The 20,942-nt window shown below is 41.6% G+C and overlaps 1 protein-coding gene across 1 annotated transcript in view; it reads right to left on the bottom strand.

Annotated features, from left to right (window-relative positions):
• Positions 1–20,942, bottom strand: part of unc5db (unc-5 netrin receptor Db) — a 200,350-nt gene that overhangs the window by 85,037 nt on the left and 94,371 nt on the right. The window contains 1 exon segment of the mRNA XM_037777506.1: positions 16,476–16,691. Within this exon segment, the coding sequence (XP_037633434.1) occupies positions 16,476–16,691 (216 nt within the window).

Here is a 20,942-nt window from a genome sequence, read left to right as displayed (position 1 = left end):
AATGTCTCTTTTGATAGTAAAGGTTGCTGACCCCTGACCTACACCTACCATCGTGCGCTTGGCATTTATTATTCAAATTTCAACTGAGGGGAAAAAATATTAAACTGAGGGTGCAATGCATGTATTTGTACCCTGGTAGAACCGAGCCCGTTTAGCAGCATCATCATAATAACAGTTAGGCAGTAAGCACAATTTGCGCTGAACTACAGCCGCTCCTAGTAGTAACCACAAAATGCAACTGCAAGGCTACCAAAAAACAAGTATGCACAGTGAGTACAGGGTTACGGCTGCTGCCACTGAAAAAGTTGTTTCGTATTTCTCCATCTGTGCCTGGATGGGGAGTTAAACGCAGATTGATACATCGAGTCGGCCCACTCAAGTGAGAAGTCATCACTAACTTCAGTATTTTCTCTGTAACTGGATTCAGCAGTGGTGTAGGGAGTGTGTGTGTGTGTGTGTGTGTGTGTGTGTGTGTGTGTGTGTGTGTGTGTGTCCCTTTTCTGTTTCTGCTCAGGTGGCATCTCTTAAACGTGTTTTACTACACCATATTGAGCACATTAATTCTAATCATTAGGTCCACACTCCTTTGTGTTTTAGAGCAGAATTTGTCTAAATTACACCCAAATTAGCTTCATTTTCTCTGCAAGTGCAAGTCATTTTGTTTGCTATACTGTGGTGCAGCTCTTCCAAATGAGCAGAGAAGAAAGCAGTAAACCTATGGGTGTGGGGTACTGGGGCCAAACTGGCCACGGCTGCAGTCTTTTGTTTTGCTTAGGAAGGGTTCCTAACTGAGTGAAATGACCCGGAAGTATCTCAGTAAGCAGCCATGATAAGAGCTGGTTGAATTCTCTAAATGCTAAAGGAAAGGAGCTTCAGTGCTTCCTTTCTTATCTCATTTATATAATGCATTGGATACACTGGACCATCCAAACGAAAGGAGATAATGCCGTCCCACAATTCCTTGCGGCAGCAACATTTAAAGCGACGCACATCAATCACCACCGTCGCATAATTGCGTAGCCTAATGGAAGTGCAGAGGGATTCTCTGAGCAGCGCTGTTGTCTTTTCCTTAGGAATTCTCCTTCACATATTTTCCTTGACCCCATGCCGTTTTCCATCCAAGAACAAGTGGTTAGACATAATTTTTTTTTACCATTGTACTGCAGGCCATGTTTAAACTGGAGTGACAGCTGTGTCCGGACATTAGGCATTAGGCTCCACTTGGGTTGTACTTGCTCGCTGATATTGGGGAGCCGCCTAGGTGTAGAGAGTAGTCTAGTAAGGGGCCTCAGGGTTGCATCTCTGCGTTTTGCGTATGGAGTGGTTCTGCTGACTACGAGAGGCAGGAGTACTTTGCAACGGAGTGTAAAGCAGGATGAGGATTAGCACCTCCACTTCTGGGGCCATAGAGAAATGGTGGATTACTCCCTTTGGGTTAGGAGGGCCTCCAGGAACCATCCCTGTGGAGGTATTACAGTCACGTCCAACTGGGAGGAGGAGGCTTCAGGACAGACCTAGAACATGCTAGAAGGATGACATCCCATATGACATGGGAACGCCTATAGATCCCACAAGAAGAGCTGTAGGAAGTGGCTAGGGAGAAGGGTGTTTGGGTTACCTTGCTTAGCATGTTGCCATAGCGACCTGGACCGGATAAGAGGCGGAAAATGGATGGATGGACGGATGGATGGACTAATGGATGACTAATGGTTAAGACGCATACCACATAACATCCTTTGTTTGATACTCTCAACTGTCTATAAAGGGCAAAAATGCCAACAGAAAGTGACTCTTCCAGTCCTGAATTTCATCCTGCTGGAATCATGCAGCACCGTGCGGCTCCTGGAGTTGTTCTGCATTCTTGGGTAAGTGTCGCTGAGCACCGTCCCAAGGGTCGAAATTGGAAATAAAAACACTAGTGCATGCATCGATACTCCTGTGACGGCTGCAGGTATTATAGCCAAATCTGCTGACTCGTCAGCAGCGACAAAGGGTTCCTTTCTCTGTTGTAAAAAAAAAAAAATCAAACCTTTACAGCCTAGTTCTCAGCCCTGGCAGCAAGCATGCGGTATGGCTAAATAAAATCATATCTAGGAAAAGGAGAAGTTATAACCCATCCTTTCCCCCCCCGGGAGTCTATGGCGTGGTGTGTGTTTATGTGTGCGTGTGTGTGTGTGTGTGTGTGTGTGAGGTGTATTGTCCGGGCCACATTCGGTTAACAACCCCATTAACTGGCTCACAAAGCAACCCCGGGGCAAAGATAACATCAATCCCGGCTTTAGAGGCCATTACGTTTCAGCCTGAGATATACGCACCGTGCTGGAAAAGCGAGGTGAGGCTGCGGCAGTGGAGTAGCTAGAAGGGTGGGAAGGTGTCACCGCCAAGCCCAACCCTCCACCCACCCGGCGACCCCATCCTGACCACACGAACACACAAACACACATACGACAAAGCTCGAACAAGCCCCCCCTGGGCTACTTGGCAGGTGAGGACTGAGGCCGTTTATCTGCTTTAGTCAGGCCTTCGCACTCCACACACGCACATACACAAACCAACATACACACACACCAGCAAATACACTTATTCCACACATTCTAAAATATGCAAAGATACACACACTGTAATCACAAAATAAACACACACGTGTGCACCAACACACATGCATAAACACGTACAAACGCACACCTCAGCACACACACTCAAACATCCTTGTAACACACAGTATACACAGCCTTACACCCAAACACGGTCTCATTATGAACATATGTGTACATGCAATACCAATACAGGCAGAACAGATAAGGAACTACACACATACCCAGATGGCTGAACTATGCACACAATGCACATTAACCGTCATACAAACAACCCACCCCCCCATGACAATATGTACACACAGATAAATACTTACAACCCACACACTCACATACCACCACACGCAGACACACACATGTGATACAGCTTCCGCAGTGTATAAAGGTGCAAGCTTTGTCCACCCACTGCTCACCGAAGATAACATTCACACCCCACAGATGCTGGAGAGAAAGGTCAATGATTTTGTTTTCTCCTCTTCTCTATCCTTCTGCTTCATCGGTAACTATTGAACACCGGGATTCTATACGGGTACATGATTGTGTGCAACTCCAAGTGCTTAATAGCCAGATTCCTCCAAGGGAGGCTTAACTGCCTCAATTAAAATCACATAAAGGAGAATGTGTGAGTCCTAACAGCATAAACATGTCTCTTCTTTTAGAAAAAACAAGGATAAAGAGTTTCCCCCTGATAGAGTCGGGTGGATGCAGATTTCCTCTCACACTCCCAGGTCGGAGGCAGTAATCATGATTAGGGAAGTGCCAAGAGAGGAGGCGCCGATGATTGACGGCTCCCCCCTGCTGTCCAGGACATGTGGGTGGGAGGGGACCGCTTTACACCCAGCACCCAGGGGATCAGTGTGCTCTCCCCGAAGGCGCCCCGCTGAGCGTCTCCCAGATTTGGGTGAGACGGGGAAGCTTTCCTGGCAACCATGGGAGGACGTGCTGAGGGTTTCTTCACAATAGGATATAGGACAGAGTTTACTTCAGGGGATGGAGTTGAGAAAAACCCACCTACACTCCGTTTACTAATCTCCCGAGGCTGACATGAATCTTAATCAGGTGGAATTCTTGGTTTGCATTACAGTGAGTAGCATCAAGCAGAAGTTTTGAAGAGGTGAACAGAGGACGTTAATCTGTTTTTTGGTTTTACCTTGCTGTATGTTGGTCAGAAATCGGAGTTCCTAATTTTAGCATTTTATTTAACATGTTTTACATGCATGAACTCTAATTAATAATTGCCCTTATTTTGATTTTCTTTTAAACTTGATTAAACTGTTTACATGTGTAATAGAGGTAGATTTTGTTCAAATAAAATGATTCATGTGTAGTGACAGGCCCACAGTGAATTATCAGAAATGCAGTCCCCCTTCAGCTCTACTGAGCACTTTAGTATCTTTCAGGTCATTGTTTTTGGTTTTAGCCAAACGTTCTGATAAACCCACTGTGCTCTACCTGCTCAGCAGGAGACAGCACACAGACACAGTTAGAGACTAGCATGGCGAACATAGTGGAGCAATTAGCGAGCCAGACTTATCCCTTTGGAGTTTCCCTTTGGCCAAAGAAATCAATCAGTTCATATCAGTTAATGCAGCTTTAAGGTTTGTTCAGACTGAATGTGAGGCAAATTTTAAAGGCGGCACAATTGCTTATAAAATTAATAGAAAGATGCGAGTCGGTGCCATACGCAAATTTGCTCCAGGAACCTAAAATTGAAGCGTTTATACAAGTTGAAACCAAGTTGGTGTGTATGCTGCAAGCTATAGCTACAGCTAAAGTCTACAGTTGGTACATTCAGTGTTTAAGGTGAGTTAATCCAAACAGATTCTACATTAATATGCGATATGCAAGATTTTGGTATTGGAAGCATCCTGGTTTCGGTTTGTAGACCGAGTAGTATTGACCAATCACATTTGAGCAGCCTTTCATTGAGTGCAGGTAAACAGTCCGTGTGGAGAGCAAAAGAGGCGGAACGCTTTGGCTGAAATGCAGTCTGGGAGTCCACCGACGATCGTCTGATGATGATTTCGCTTTTTATTATCTTAAAATGAGCTTGTAAACTGGCTACTTGTGAAACAATTCGGTCGTAGACGTCGTCTCTCAACTCCAACTCCAGTCTTGCGTCTCAAGTTGCTAATCGGACTGTAAACAATGACCGGCGCAGGGAAGAGGAAGTCTTGGTCCGGATATCCGCTGGCTACACTGGAACCCCAGAAATATAGCCCCCATGCCCCCAGAGGCTTATCGTCATCAGATCGACAGCTGATGGTTTCTCACCCAGCAAACATGTGATGTCAGGAAGACGTTCAGATCATGTCTGTATAACGTCCGTCAGTCCAGACCCACTTTTGTACGCCTGGTGGACATGCAAGTTGGGTTCAATATTTGAACGTCTGGTTAGGGGCCTTTTTGGACGTCTCTGGACGTGCAACCCAGGTTGACATCAATAGTTGAACGTTAAAAGGACGTTTAAGAAAGAGGTCGCAAAAACTTTCATTCTGGCTCCGCAGTGGACGTCTTTTCGACGGTCGACAGAGACGTTAAATCGATGTCTTTTGGACGTGTCTTTGCTCAGTGGGCAGATTGAAGGTGACTTAACATGGACTGCACAAACTGTCTAGTGGTCACATTTTCTTGAATAACAGTAAATACCCACTAGAGGTGAAATGACACCGGCTATTAGCTTGTTGCTGTGGGAAGTGTCAACGCTCACATAGTAGCAAATAGCTTCTGTGTTAGTGAACCATGTAAGCAAGCAGCCATTTGTGACTTTATGCCACATATTTATTGTAACCTCTAATCTTGGAGGCCAATGTCAAAGAGGTTCCCACAATCTTCAGTAATGACCGTCTGCTCCACAGATATTTTTCACTATTTCGTTGTCAATGTTTTAGCAAATGACTACGGACCTTCTAAGGGAATTTTGTTTTAATTTGCATGAGGTTAAAATGTTCCAACCTTTAATATCTCCCTTTTTTAATCATAGCCAGTCTATCCAGCATTGCCTGCTATATCACAGTTCACAGAGAAGTGCTTCACTTGTTCCATAGAAAATAAATGGGTGCAGTTCTCCTTGTAGCGCCCCACCATAAAGCAAAAGTTAGCATCACGTTCAATCTGAATGCTCCATTACTGTTTATGTTCAATAAGTGTGTCCCGATTTTTGCACAGCAGTAACTGCAGATTGAACCTGACACTATGCTGCATAGTCTCCTGCAGGTTTTCATTCTTGTGATCATCATGGGACACTTGAACTCCCCACTGAATGACAGACTAATGAAATTCTTTGGCTGCAGCTCCTTATGGCAGGGTGAGGCAGATTTCATTTCAGGCTTTACAGACTGACACCCCGAACACTGTTGAGTCAAATCCTAATCCCATATTGGTCTAAGCCTTTGGTAATATTCTCTTCATATAGGTGCCTTCATATTTCTCTCGCTCTCATGTCTCAGATAGATATCAGCAGATTTATTAGTGGAGTAGAAGGCATGAATGATAGCTGTAAAAATTAGACAGCTGTACCAACTTATCCGAGCCTCAACAGACTTCAGATTCACTTGACTAATAATGTGTCCAAACAGCCCTTTGATGAAATGACTGGTATCATACGCATCATAAATACTCTGAATGGGATTTTAATGAAAGCACCTGTCACTGTTTTTATTCAACCGTGAGGCAGATGATTCAGAAACTGATGAAAAGTCAGAAACTTCCCAAATGTCAAAAAACATCAACCAGGAAATCTTTTAAAAATTGGGCCAGCTGTTCCTCAGAAAACAGATACTTTTTGATAAATTGTATGCGGTGTTGAAAACATAAAAGAAGATTTTAGTAATTCTAATCCAGCACCAGCTAATGGCAAAAAACACACAGAGACTTGCGGCTGAAACAGGTCCATGGCCTGATTAACATGCTTGGGGACCCATACTGACCTCAACTATAAATGGAAGATTCATCTGTTCATCTGTGTATAATGTGATGGGCATATTTCTTAAGATATTTTACAATGTTCAGAGGCATGTTCAAACAGCAGTGCACTGAAATTGAGCCAGCAGTGCCAAGCCTTTATCATTGTTTTTTATTAGACAATGTATTTCCATTACAATTTATATTCGGTCTTCACAGATTTAAAACGTTTTGCTTCAAACCTGCATAAAGAATTTTGTGGAAATTGCATCTAATTTTGCCATTGCTGGTCAGCTTTTGTAATCCAATACGCCTTACTTAGCATGAAAATAGGTGGATGAAGCCTTTTTAATAACAAGAAGGCATTTACTAGAGACTCCATTGGGATATTCTCATAATTGCATTGAGCTCTATTGAGTATTGCTGCGCATGCAGACCTTGAGAATAAAGGAAATTATCTTTAATGTTATTTCTATCTGCATATCTCATCCCCGTCATCTCTCTGCTTTGTTAAGCTGCTATAATATGTCCAACTGACCTGATAAGAACTTTATTACTGGGAAAGAGTCCAACTAAACCTTCTGTACTTCACTCTGGAGTCTATAGAAAGTGTTTAATGTGCCAAGATTGGCGAGAACAGATCAGGAAAAATCCACCCCGTCTCCATCCTCTTACAATGTTATGCATCACCATTTTCCCTCAACCTTCCTCATCTACTACGACTTCACGTCTACATGTCCCAGAATGCCTTTCAACAAAGGGTGTGAGCATGTTGTCTTCAAATAAATATCTCTGTGAACATTATGGGGTGTGTCTGCAGCCTGGCCCTTGCTCAAAATGCCAATTGCATTGCATGCTGGTCCAGTGAGGCTATACTGTGGGTGGATGAAAGGATATCTATGTTTCTTCTATGATGGATTTCTCCCTGTATGGTTGTTGAATGTTGGTTCAAAATGGCGAGGCTAGATAGAAGGTGTTGAGAGAGTCACACTAAAACCAGAAGTTTACAATCACAAGGTGTCCTTTAATTTCTAGTACTAACATCTTATCAGGCCTCAAAGTGACATTCAAATGAACTTGCTAAAATTTTATCAGCAAACAGCTGCTGACTGTATTTTTTTTATAGATGGGACTAGAATAATCTATAAAAAAAAATGCAATCAATATCCATGCACACACTTTGCAGGATTGCCTGTTCTCATGTACAGTCCTGCCTCAGTGTCTGCTGCTGGGGAACTCAAGGGCATTGTCAGCTTTATCAGCGCGTAGTGATTCATCAGGCTAGTTGGTAAATAAGAGATGCTATCAGATGCTCCTGGTGGCATTGAGGGGCCCATGTCCTAATCAATAACATTCCAATTCTTCACTGATCTCCTTCTCTGATTAGCTGTACTAATCCAATACACAATGTTGCTGTCTATTACTGAGCCAGGACAAAGCCTTCCCGTTAAGACCGCCCTTATCTGTGCTTTTGCGTTTACTACTGATATAAGGCGGGCCTATGCCAAGGGCTGTGGCGAGGACATCCTCAGGCTCCTCTAATTGCTAATCCACTTGGGCCAGCAGATAGCAAGGAGATTTCACTCGGCCTGGCAGCGCCACAGGCAGTTAAGTGCGGTGATTGTAGTGAAAGGTAACCAGTCGGTGCGGAGAAACAAAGTAAAATGGCTCGTAATTTTTCCAACTCCCTTAAATGGGAATGAGAGATAGTGAAGTGGCACGGATAATGAAACGGGTTAAGTTGGAGGGAGGGTGGGCTGTCAGTCAGCTGGTGAAGAGCGGCGACGGCAGCAGCAGGCACTGACGTGGGAATGCTGATGAACAAGCCGAGTCTAATTTGAGTTAATGAATGTGAAATATGCATCAAATTTCCCTTTCAAAATGATCTGCGATGAGCACTACTGAAGGAAGAGGAAATTAATCTGCATTAACTAGGAAGTGTTTAGCTTCATGTTACACACATTAGTCCGTTTAAAGCTGCAGTGTGTAATGTCTGGCCACCTGCTCCAAACAAATAGGGGGCAGCATTTCACCTCTACTATACTGGGTCCATACAATCTAAATTTGCGGTAATAAAATAAGCAAACAACTAACTAACAGCAGGGCAATAAGAATAATTCAACCAAACTGCTGAAACTCTGGGAGCCAGTCAAAATAACACTGCTATCTATAGCCATCTTTGTGATTACTGTGTCACTAACTGGGGCTGTACGGTTCCGTGCACGTTTTGATAGTTTGTTTACTGGAATGTATCCGAAGTGGCAGAAACGAGAAAACGTCCCGCACCTTCACGTCGTCCTCCCCGCCGGGAGGAGAAGCACTCTGCAGCCTTTGGGGATGCAGACCGTCAGTCAGCGGCCACAGTAACTCAAATTCAGCCAGATAAAAACCCCAGCACCAGGAGTCACAACAGGCTGGTGGAGTGCAGGGTTCAACATGTTTAATGGCAGCAACAGAAAGTTTGCTGATCCAGCGTGGAGTCTGAGCAGTCCCCTGGGATCAGAGCCCCAGTGCTGGGGTTTGCACTGGCTAAATTCAAGCTGACTGCTGACTGCGGGACCGTCCGTCTGCCGGAGCTGCCGCCTGCCCTGAAGGCAGCCTGCCGGCGGCGGGGGAGGAAAAGGCCACTTTGGATTTTAATCTAATAAACAAACTGTCAAAATGTACATGGACCATCAGCCTATTCGCCAAGAATTTTTTTTAGCATTGGACGTTTCTGAAAACCATGGATACGTTTAATATAGAGGTTTTTGCCTTTGGTCAGAGCAAGTGACGAAGTCTAATGAGCGGAAAGAGACACACTAGGCAGGCGGGAGGGTAGGTGGATGGGTCCAACAAACAACAACAACAAGGCTTTTCATGCGTCACGTTACAATCAGCTGTTCATTCGTGTCCCTTGTTCACAACTTTCAGTGTCATTTTCACTGTACTAATATAGTAGTTTTAAGCCCAACCATGTAGTTCTTTCCTAAACCTAACTATAGTGGTTCTGTTACGGTTTTTACGTTATGTTGGTACGTTGTTACATTATTATTTGAACACAATCCATGATCTTTTTTTATAACCTTAACCAAGTAGTTTTGTTGCCTAAAGCCCAACCACAACTTTTCACAACATTAACCACGCGTCATTGCATTTCTGCAAGTGTGATACTAGGCTGATATGAAACGTGTTTATGCAACGTATTTTTGGTTCAGAAACGTCGCCATTCAGCGTATCCATTGTTCGCAGAAACGTCCAATGCCGACATTTTTTCTTGGGACTGGGACCATGGACATATTATTGACAGCCCTCGGGGCAGCTCTACTTCTTGGTCCTCTCATGTTGGACTGAGGACAGACCGGACGCTACAGTGACTCACCTCTTGGGGTACAAGTATTTCAAGACAGGACGGGCTGGCTGGATAGCATGTAGACCATGTGGCAGTAGATATCTCTGCAACCACGATACTCAGACGTCTTTGACATAACATCAACACTGTAACCTACTCACATTCTGCTGATAATGGTAGTTAATTTTTTTATGTTTTAAGCTAAAATTCTGGCTAGATATTACACATTGCACCTTTAAAGCACTAGCAAATCTGGATAATTCCAGTAAATTAAACTTTAAGTACATTAAAGCCCCTATGTGAAGGATCTGCATTTTTTTTTTTACTTTGCAGCCCCCAGTGGTTGTATCAAACAAGACACTCTAGTAGACAACAATCTACACCATTGTCGTCCCGCAAATCCTCCATGATGTGGTGAAAGCAACACATAGAATGCACCGATTTTCAATGAGATAGTCTCTTCAAAGAGAATCTGATACCATCAGAATAATTTAGAAGATACAATAGTCACATTAAAAAAAACAAACGCATGCTTTGAACTGTAAGCACTCAGTAATAATTTAAATATTAGCCATGCACCTTTATATTACTCACTTTGACTGACAAAATGTAATCGGCCTCACATTACAATGGTTTACAATATGCTTCTTTATAGTGTTACAGCTGCTCAGGTTTACGCCCCGGCACCTGTCACTCATTTTAAGGAGCAGTCTATCTTAAATCCAGCCTGAGGTTAAGGAAACAGGCAGTTGTTTTTGCTGATGGTGTTGGTTCACCATTAGCCAAGCCTGTGGTCATTTATAAAGAAAAGTCCCACCATGAAATTTTGTAGTCATTTATTATTGGCTATTCTTGTTCAAACCTAAATGGGTTTCTATCATTTCATTTAAACTCGTATAATGTATTTAAACATGTCTTTCTTTGCAAAAGCCTCCAACATTGTCCCTTGATTTTTTTTCTCATTCTGTATTCGCTACATTTACATGCACACCAATAATCCAATAATAATGACATTAAAGCTCCTTCTTCCACAACAAATAGGCCTTTTTCATGGCATGCATTTTGTCATTTTGTGTATTAGTTACACCTGTGGGTGTAACTAATAACATTAGCGATGTCTCAGTTCCATTAAGTGCTACAGTAAGCCACGACAGGGAGCTGGCATGCACAAACCACAGCCTTGGAACAGGTAAACCTGAATGGATTGTAGTCTTTGTTAATGTTGTTAATTAGACATATGCTTTTCCTGCCAAGACATGAGCAATGTCTACAGTGACTCTATGAGAGCATTTGTCATTATCTACAAACACTTTTGAGGCTAAAAGCTATCTCCTTAAGCCTTTTTGTGGTATTAAAGAGTCCGTTTACAGACTGGTGTGTATGTCCCCCTATGTTATAAAAGAACGACTCAAAGCTCAGTTTAATTACAGTATTTGCACAAAGATAGCCACAAGGGTATCGCAGTAGCATCTCGACAGAGAGATCAGGTTTGAGGTTGAATACTGGAGGGAAACTGTGATGCTGTGGAGGAGGCCATTAATCACACTATCTTCAGTAGCATGGAAACAGGAATATTAATAGAACCGTCCTCATGTAAACAACTCAGAGTAATGCCTTAGTGGACTTCATTTTATTGGACATAATCAGATGATTAAGCGTATGTGCTTGTCTATTTGTTTGATTATTCTTGCCATTGTCAGAACCATGTAAGAACCTGAGAGATTGACTTGTCTGACAAACTAGTGATGAGTTTGACAGCTTGGGGATGAATGGTTTGCTTTAAAATCCTGCTAAAATATCATTGAATAACCATACAGTGTGTCTTTAAAGCTGCTCAAATCGATATTTTTACATTGACAATGGATTACAAGACTGTGGCGAATTCTGTGGCCGCTGATCGGGGGGCGCTTGCCAGAGCGCCACTTCCATCCAAACCTCCCGAAGGCAATTAAAAGAGACGAAAGGGGAAAATGTAAGCCCAGGATTTGGGAAAGGAGGGAGAGGGAAGTTATAATTTGTTTATTCATTTATATAATAACTTTAGTTTTCATTATTTTGTTCATGTTTTTTCACAAATGACATGTCGGGGAGCTTTATTTTAATCATTTTTCATAACAGCTGTCACGCCATCCCCAAAATAAATGAGTTTGAGCAGACACCTCTTATAAATGTGCTTCAGTTCCCACCGAATCTCTGAAGGCGCTAATAATTTCACTGCAACTGCGTGTGGCTGTTAGCGCTGGTATTTGTGAAATTAACTATTTTTGCAATGAGGCTCATTTTTTGCGTCAATTGTCTGCATATTACCCATATTAAATATGGAGCACGATAAGCTATATTTGCTCGGCAGCACAATTAGGGGTGCATTTCACCCTTTGAGAATCACACGGTTTCCTTTTGTCAAACTTGTTCAGGTTAGTGGCCGCAAAAGCCGCGCAATCCTTTTGTGAATTTGTCCCTCTGTGTCTTGTGAATGGGCTCTCAGAGTAATAAACCAACAGAGTATTATTACCAACTCTGCAGCTCCCCTCAGATCTACAGAGCATTTTAGCATCTTTCAGCTTATTGTTTTAGTTTTACACATCTTAACATTATTTTTTCTCACATGCAGAAATGTATTGTAAGAGTAGTACAAGTAATAAGGAGTTACGTAGTTAACGTCAGTTCCACAGTAATACAAGTATCTATCTAAAGTTTGCTAACATTTGCTAAAATTAGCCTCCGTAATCTTGTGGTCATGCCAGACAGACATGGCAGCAAAACTCTTGAGTTTATTGAATTGAGCAACAGTGTGTTTTACTTCTTATGAATTGCACTTTTAAATTATAATAATTATAAGAGGAAACGTGTTATTTGTTATTTTTGGAGTTTCTTGCTCTAATTTTGGAGTCAGAAATTTCAGACAGTACTTTGGAGGTTTGTTAACACAGCTGCATGTTGTAGCCTTGAGGCAAAGCAGGCTTTTTGGTAGAGTTTCTCACTCTTATCTGTCAAATCCACTGATTAGCTTGCTTCCTGCTGGATGCTGGGCGTTGATGTGGCATATGAGGTGAGCTGACAAATACCGCAGAGTGAACTTCCCCTTGTACTTTTTTCCTCTGCACACAGAACAGCAAACAACCGAAGTTCCAAATTTCATTTTGCCATTATCAAGCGCACGACAATTTCACAGCACAGCAATCACACTATAATGAACTTCCAGAAGCAATTAAAGCCTCTTTCCTGTGGAGGGACCTTCATGAATACAAGAAAGACGGCTTTCTCACAGCCTCTAATCACAGAGCATTCCAGCCGAGGTGTCACATTGGCTTTGTTGTTTGCCAGAAATCCCTTCAGGAGGCTTCAGTCAGGTCCTCTAATCAACACGCTTCCACCTGACAAAAACTAATGGGACTTAATTGGTATGGCCCGCCACTGCTTCCCTCACACTTTAAATCACAACCCCAAACTCATATCAGAATTTTCCGAACATGTGTTGACTGTAGACCGTGCTGTAACAAGCATTATTTTAAGGTTTCCAGCTGGTCTAGCCTGAGGGTCCACATATCTCCTCAGTGATTAGTCATGGTCCAAACATAGAATCACTTAACTTCAACTCCATTTAATTTCTGAACATGAAAACAGAAATAAACAGAGTGCAACCAGGGCTTATACCTAATGAATAAAAATAATTGTATAACCAGGAAGCACAATTTAGGCTTTAAAAAAAACATGATTAAAAGCATAACGCAATTTAGAACCAAATCAGATTTATTGAGGCTTCTAAATATCTCTTTAATTTTCATGGCACAACACTTAATGTGCTTAATAAGAGGAACAATAGGCCAATAAAGCAGGTGCTCTGCTGAGACGGATAAAGAGAAGGAAAACGCGCTGCCTTGTTATTTAGGTCTCTATTAATAGAGTAAAACAACGTTTAAAGACATACTCAAGAGACTCTTACATATTTGTTTTAAATAATCAAATGTGGTACAGCAGAGGCCGATAATCTACTATGTGTCAAGCACCAGAAACACCCGATACTACATTTCCCATAATGCAACTTGGTAGCACCTCATTAAAACCTCCCTGCCTGGTTAACACCCATTGCCTTTCAAACACCATGTCCCCAGTTTGCAGCTCTGGCGTTCTGTTATAAATGTGTGGTCTCCAAGCCTTAGTCGAGATAACCCTGGTGACATCATCAGAGTCATTAAGTTAAACATTGGAGGGCTCCCTACAGAGTCACAGAAGACATTATAGAACTGTTTTCACAGGCTAGGAGTGGACTAACCAAACTACATTTATGTGTAAAATTGGTGGAATGCTCCTTTAATATCTAGATTTTATAAAAAAAACTCTCGCTAGCTTTCTCTCCATTTCTAAAATGGTATTTCAAAGTTAAAGCAGAAAATTATTTTCTTTTGTATGGGAAAGATCACAGACACCAAAAGGAAAGTTGACTGTTTGTTGGAAACCAGCATCAAACAGCGACCTCCCATTTCTTAGTCACATGTCTTGTTGACCCATCCATCCAGCCAAAGATTCTCACTAAGATTCTCCCACATAAACACATTTTTTTTTTTTTTTTTTCTGTTAAAGTTAGAAAAGTGTTGGGGTATAACTGTGCTCTCTTCCCTGGTTTGAGGTGTTATGAGTTTAGCAACATTTGAATCAAACTATGATTGAAATTTCAGTGTTAAAATCCCAATAGATAACTCAGGATGTTTTTTATAAGTTCAACTTCAATCGTGACTAATTTAGTCGTGAGTTTATCCCTACGTTTAAAAGTTACCAGGGGCTTTAAACAAGACTTTGACAAATAACCATTGCCATCAATGTGGGTTTTCACTTGCCGAACCAGTGCCAATATTTTGCAGTTAAATATGTCAGCATCCGTTTTTCTATTTCCAAGCCTCTCAGAGTTTAATGGACCTCTCCACTCTCCACCCACACTGATGACATTCTTTGACAGTAAATGCTTTAAAGGCAGGGTGACCCATAACATCTATTCACTGGTTATGAACTCCAAGGTAGCTGCCCTTCAATTAAATATTAATTCAAAAATGTTATTTAAGAGCTGAAATAATCAAATGTGCAATGAAGTTTTAATAAGTTTTCCCAGTTTTACAAGCATTTATTTAGCTGCAGTCAGGGAAGGAACTCAGAGTATGTGATCATAACAGAAACGCATATATGCATTTACGTGAGTGACGACTCATGTGAAACTGGCTGAATTTGTGCTGATGTGGTATACAGTATCCCCCCTCCATCTAGCAATGCAAGGAGCTTAAAATAAGCACATACTGCACATATTGCTTTACCCAGCGATGATTACTGAAGCTGCTTTGCCTTTGTTGGCTTTCAGGCTTAAACCATCTGAGGCCACACTGATATTCTTATTGAAGGTCAGTCTAAGTAGCTGTGGTCAAGACCTGGAATCATCTACACGCAGAGAGAAATGCTACATTAATACAAGATGAAAGATATTTCCTGTGTTTTCAGTGAGTGAACAAAACATTTGGATCAAATCCAGAATGAAAGCTTGTGGCCTTCATCCACTTTCCAAGGATACTAAAGGACACATGCTTTCTGACAATGTTATTGTATTGTGCTGCTGAATTAAAGGAACTGTGTGTAGGATCTGGTGAGGTGAGGAGATTGCAACCAACTGAAGCCTCTCCCGTGTGCCAAGCGTGTTGGAGAGCTACGGTGGCCGACGTGACAACGTGAATGTCTCTCTCTAGAGCCAGTTACAGTAGAGTCAGTGTGTAGAGTGTGTGTGTACATGGAAGGTGAGTAAGAGAGAGAGAGAGAGCGGCGGCGAAGGGAGCGAGTAACGTTATCGACTCCGACCCAAGCAGGAAAAGATAACAGTGTTTGTTTTTTTCCATTCTGGGCTACTGTAGAAACATGGCGGTGCACCATGGCGGACTCCATGAAGAGGACCCGCTCCCTATGTAGATATAAACAGCTCATTCTAAGGTAACGAAAACACAACCGTTCTTATTTTCAGGTGATTATACACTAAAGAAAACATACTTATTAATATTATATTCCATTTCTGCCAATAGATCCCCCTAATTGTTACACACCGGTTCTTTAAATCACATGCATTCAGTCTCTTTTCAAAAGAAACTTCCAAGGTTTACTTAGTTTTTATGGTTTATGTACGCAACAAAACTACTTGGTTAGGTTTAAGAAAAGATTGTGGTTTGGGTTAAAAGGAATACGTTTGTTACATAAAATAACTACGCTTACGTAAATGCCGTTATTAAAGTCTGGAAGTTACGTATCAAAGCTCGGGTCAAATAAGTCAATGTTGACTTGGTTTCACACGGGACACGAACAGCGGTCTCCAGGGTGAAAGTCACGTTTGTTTGACCCATCCATCCTCCTCTCCCGCACGCCCTACTGTATGTGGACTCTATTTTAACTACAGCAGTTGCTCTGACCGTCTAATAACGACATGGATGAGTTTACATTGATGTTAGTTGAAAGCCCGGTGCGTTCCATACAGATGCTAAAGGGTGCCTCGGTGTGTTGCTATCAGATGCAGCGGGGCACTGAAATTTTGTTATACTGTAAGTGCATCCACCTACACTACACTACAATCATATTTTATATGTTAGCACTGTCTGGAAGATGGAAACAAAGCTTCATCTTACCAGTGTTGAGGTCCTTATACTCCTGGGAAAAGTGCTCATTCTGGTGCACCCACTCCCCGTTGCATTTGAAGAAGATCTGTAAGGCGGGCGCGGCTCTACAGCGCAGCTTAATGGGGTTGCTCTTGACGATGTAGGCGTCCTCCGGCTCCTGGATGAAGTGCGGTAAGGTGCCCTGCACTGAGGGTAGGGTGTCAGGCTGAGCATCCCCCATGGCACCTGCAAAACCAACATAGAACAATACTGAAATGAACAATAGCAAGCCAAATCCCTCTCAGTTAGATACACAATTTAGCAGGAAAAAAACCCACTTCCGACTGCATTTTGTTTTTACAAACAACAGTATAACAGCAACGACTTGCAAATTTTAAAATGATTGCTCTGTGGAAAATGTTCCAAAATCAAAAGCTAACATATTATAAAAAGGCAAAGTATACACAGAGCATAATTTGTACAAAACTGTTCTCCTCAGAGCAATTTGCAGATGAATGAAATCAGAGTGGACCAAGTGGAGAGCAATTAGGAGGGAATGATTACCCAAATTGTGGCATGGAGTCTGAACAGATCTCATTTCAGCCACAAGGCCCAGATTTTGTTCCACAAATAAACAGCCTTTGTGCTGCCGCCAACGTGTCTTTAACGACAATTCACAGCAGGTTACTCCTCTTTCTTTTCAGTTTGGCGAACACCCGGCCCAGTTCACGACTGTTGTTCACCTTGGCAGCTCATCGATCTAAACACAGTTTTGGAAACACCAATCTCAGATTGTGAGAGCTTAACTTATAAGTGCATTTTATTTTCTAGTTTTGAAGGTAGGTCTTGACCTCACATGGCGTCCTGTGCTCGTGTCTTCTGGGTAAAGCACGGAGAGCTCTGCGGACTGGGAAAATAAGGAACAGGATGTTTGTGCTCCTGCCATCCCCGGGATACTTCTCAGAATTACACCTCAGTCCCATCAAGGCAGCTCCAGCTAAGCTATTCAGTGCCGTAAAAGCCCATGAAAGCTATTACGCCCCACCATCAAATCCAATTCTGTCCCCTGAAATCGAATCGGCCCTCTCACCACCTCTCTCAATCAATGTTGTCCTTGTTAAATGGGTAAATGAATGGATGCAGGTGTAAAGAGAGGCCACACATAAAACAAAACAGGCGGCAAGGTGAATGAATGGAAATAATACGCTGACATTACCTATCGCAGGACAGGTGGATGTCTTTATCATATTGCTATAACACACACTTCCTTTAGCTATTCATACCACCATTATACTCGGATTTCTTTGTGTTCAATACTTCCTGGAAAAATGAGAAAAGCAAGGCACTAGCAGGGGCTGCTGCAGATGTATTCTGATAAAACCCTCCATTAGGTGGCATGGTAAGTTAGGTTATATGTTAATATGTAACAGTCATGGCATGCAGAGAGATTTGCTTTGTGTTATAAAAGCAGGGAATGACATGGACCTAGGGGTGAAAACTAGTGACGTCGCTATAGTTTCAAGTCGTCTTCAAAACAGCATGATGTTCATTTAGTAAATTATGGTCACATTTAGAGTCAAATAGACCATAAAGCAGGGGATGCTTTAGGGCGGGGCTTTAACCCTTTAACACAGTGTGTTTTCAGTTCATGAAAGTTAATTGTAACATTTTTGGTCGCCTAGAAATGTCTTATTCAGCGTTCGGTTGTACTTAGCTCCACCCCCTTGTGTCACTTCTGGTTGCCAAAAAACAATGATGGCGACAGTCAAAATACCGAACTCGAGGCTTCAAAACGGCAATCCACAAACCAATGAACGAGATCAGGAGCCAAGATCTGTTTGACCACAGGCTGCACACCCTGCATGCTGTTATTGGCTGGGGGTTACGAACCCAATGGCACCCCAAAGGCTTTTGGCTGAAGAACAGCAGCGTCCCGAGTAAAACAAAAGAAGAAGAAAAGGGAAAATCCAGGCAAAGGGCTGCAGGGTCTCTGCAGAAACAGACACCACCACACACTTTTAGCAGGACATTCTTGTGTGCAGAAAGATTTTTGCTGTAAAAGCAGGTAAATGACATAGACAACTGACAAGTGGAATAAATCAGGGGAAAAAAAACACTAAACATACAGGATATGACTATGATGAGATACGTGACAGAACGCTCAACGGCAGCAATTTTTTACACAATCAGTGAATAACAAGTCGAAAACAGTCCTATATATAAACAGATGGAGATTAGGTTTTTTTTAGATTTTTTCCTGCTGATATATGATGGCGGATGAGAGGGACAAAACTGGATGATGGGTTCGGCGGGTACAGTGTATGAACTCAATTAATTATTTCTATCTGCAGAAGAAATCGGACCACTGCACACATCTGATGAAAAAGTGACTCCTTCAGGATTTTTTTATTTCTTTCAAAACCTGCTTCCTTGTTATCTTTAATACATTTACAGCCAATTACGTATTCATGTCATACATGACATTTAAAAAACAAACAACAGCAGAAGAACATGCTGTGAAGAAATCAATGTGGCGTGATATCTTAATGTTTGAAAGCCCTGCAATTTGAGCCGGAGTTTTGCTCTCAGAGGGACAGCAGTTTCGTCCATACTGTATATATCGCCACATGTGGAGGCAAAGCTATCAAACCAGCGACCACAAGCTGTTCTCCACTCAAATACTGAGATTATCTCCATCTCAGCTATTGCTTTATAAATTATACATCATCTGCATCAAATAGAGTATAGTTTCTTTTTTCTTTTTACAATGAACAGTTTATTATGACGCCTTGCAGGTAATGATCGTGCTCATCTTTAGGCAAACTGTTAGATTCTCAAAGAATGTAAGAACTTTGTGTCTCCTGGTGCGACCTGTTCCTTGTATCTATGAGGGAGCTATTTTCTAAGGGATATTGCTGGTGCACGTCTGCACACTGTGCTGCTGTGACTCCGGCAAACTTTAGAGGCATTTTTTTTCCAAAGAAGCAAACTTTCTCTTCCTGAGTGCACATTAATAAGAAAACCAGACAGCTCTTACATGAGGCTGTTTATCATGCATCATCTTATAACAGCAGATATTAGGATGTGACTATCTCACCAACTATATCACCAGTAGAATTTCAATTTTGCTATATAAATATATCAGTGTAGTACACCGCCAACAAGCGGTGTGGATAAATAATGGCTACTATTAACTGTAATGCAATTTCAACAAAACAATGAGTATTCAATCTACTTTTAAATAACCCTGTGAACTGGAAGGGGGACAATTTGGGGGGTTGATTACAGAAGCAGCCGAGAAAATAACATTCACACGATGGTTCCTGTCTTTTTTTAGAAGACGGAGAAGAAGACATACTTTATTGAACCCAGAGGGGTTTTTCATGACTTTAGTTATGCTCCACACAGACAAAGGGTCTTGCATTCTAACCAACTCTTTTCTAGCCCTCCACATTATCCGACACATATTAAGATCACGTACACAAACGGTGAACTGGTTTTGAACACAAACACACACATTTAGACTAAAAAATTCCACGTCACACAACCCTTAGTTGTGACTGAACACATGTCAAAGACAAGACAAAGACACCATTGTGTTTGATGTCCTGGTGGCCATCTTTGATTCAATCATCTTGGTAGTTTCACATGGTCAGCCCTGTTGTTGTGTAGTCTATGAAACCTCAGCTGCCATTTTGAGACAAAAGCCATCTTGTCTTTGTTTGTCTCTCTCTCTCTCTCTCACACACACACTGTGTTTGGTTTGTTTAGTTTAGTTATTTAGTCCGATTAATATTGTGTTTTATTATCTTGTAAATAAATGCTTGTGGAATATACATGCTGGTCTGTTTAATGTTGTACAAGAGCGAATAATGCCAACCTCTGCTATGCAAGAACTACAATCCTCCAACTGTAGCTATTGATATGGTGATTTATGGTCATAGTTATGAATTCAATTATTAATCAGAGTTCCAAATTGATAGCTTAGTATACTTTATGAGACTTATTTAAGAGACTGCATTAATTAGCCATCATTTTCTCTTTGTTTCTAAGAGTGGTGCCCACGGATGATTTTGATGAATAAAGTCATATTATTTAACATAATTAAGAATTATTTTGATAAGTATTAATTCATTTTGCCATTCCAATGCCTTTTTGAGCTCATGTACCAACATAATTTAGTGCCACATTATTATTAATATATATATTGATAATTCATTAATATAGATTTTATTGATATGAATAATTATCTTTAATATTTTCAAATAACTAGACCAGCTCCTTCTTGCATCCCCAAAATAACAGTGCCACATGTGAGTCATAGTATTGTTGCCAATTATTCATAATTGTGCAATATTAATTGTAGCATATTTTTTGGGTAAAATCCAAAATTTTGTTTCCACCTCTAAACAAACCACAAACGTGTTTACATTCTACACCACTAGTCTTCCACAGGAGTAGACGTCCAGCTGCACTTATGAACAAGTATATTGGGGT

This window comes from Sebastes umbrosus, chromosome 8, assembly GCF_015220745.1.
Source record: "Sebastes umbrosus isolate fSebUmb1 chromosome 8, fSebUmb1.pri, whole genome shotgun sequence".
Taxonomy (NCBI): domain Eukaryota; kingdom Metazoa; phylum Chordata; class Actinopteri; order Perciformes; family Sebastidae; genus Sebastes; species Sebastes umbrosus.
The sequence above is the reverse complement of the archived record's forward strand: the minus strand, read 5'-3'. Positions and strand labels throughout refer to the sequence as shown.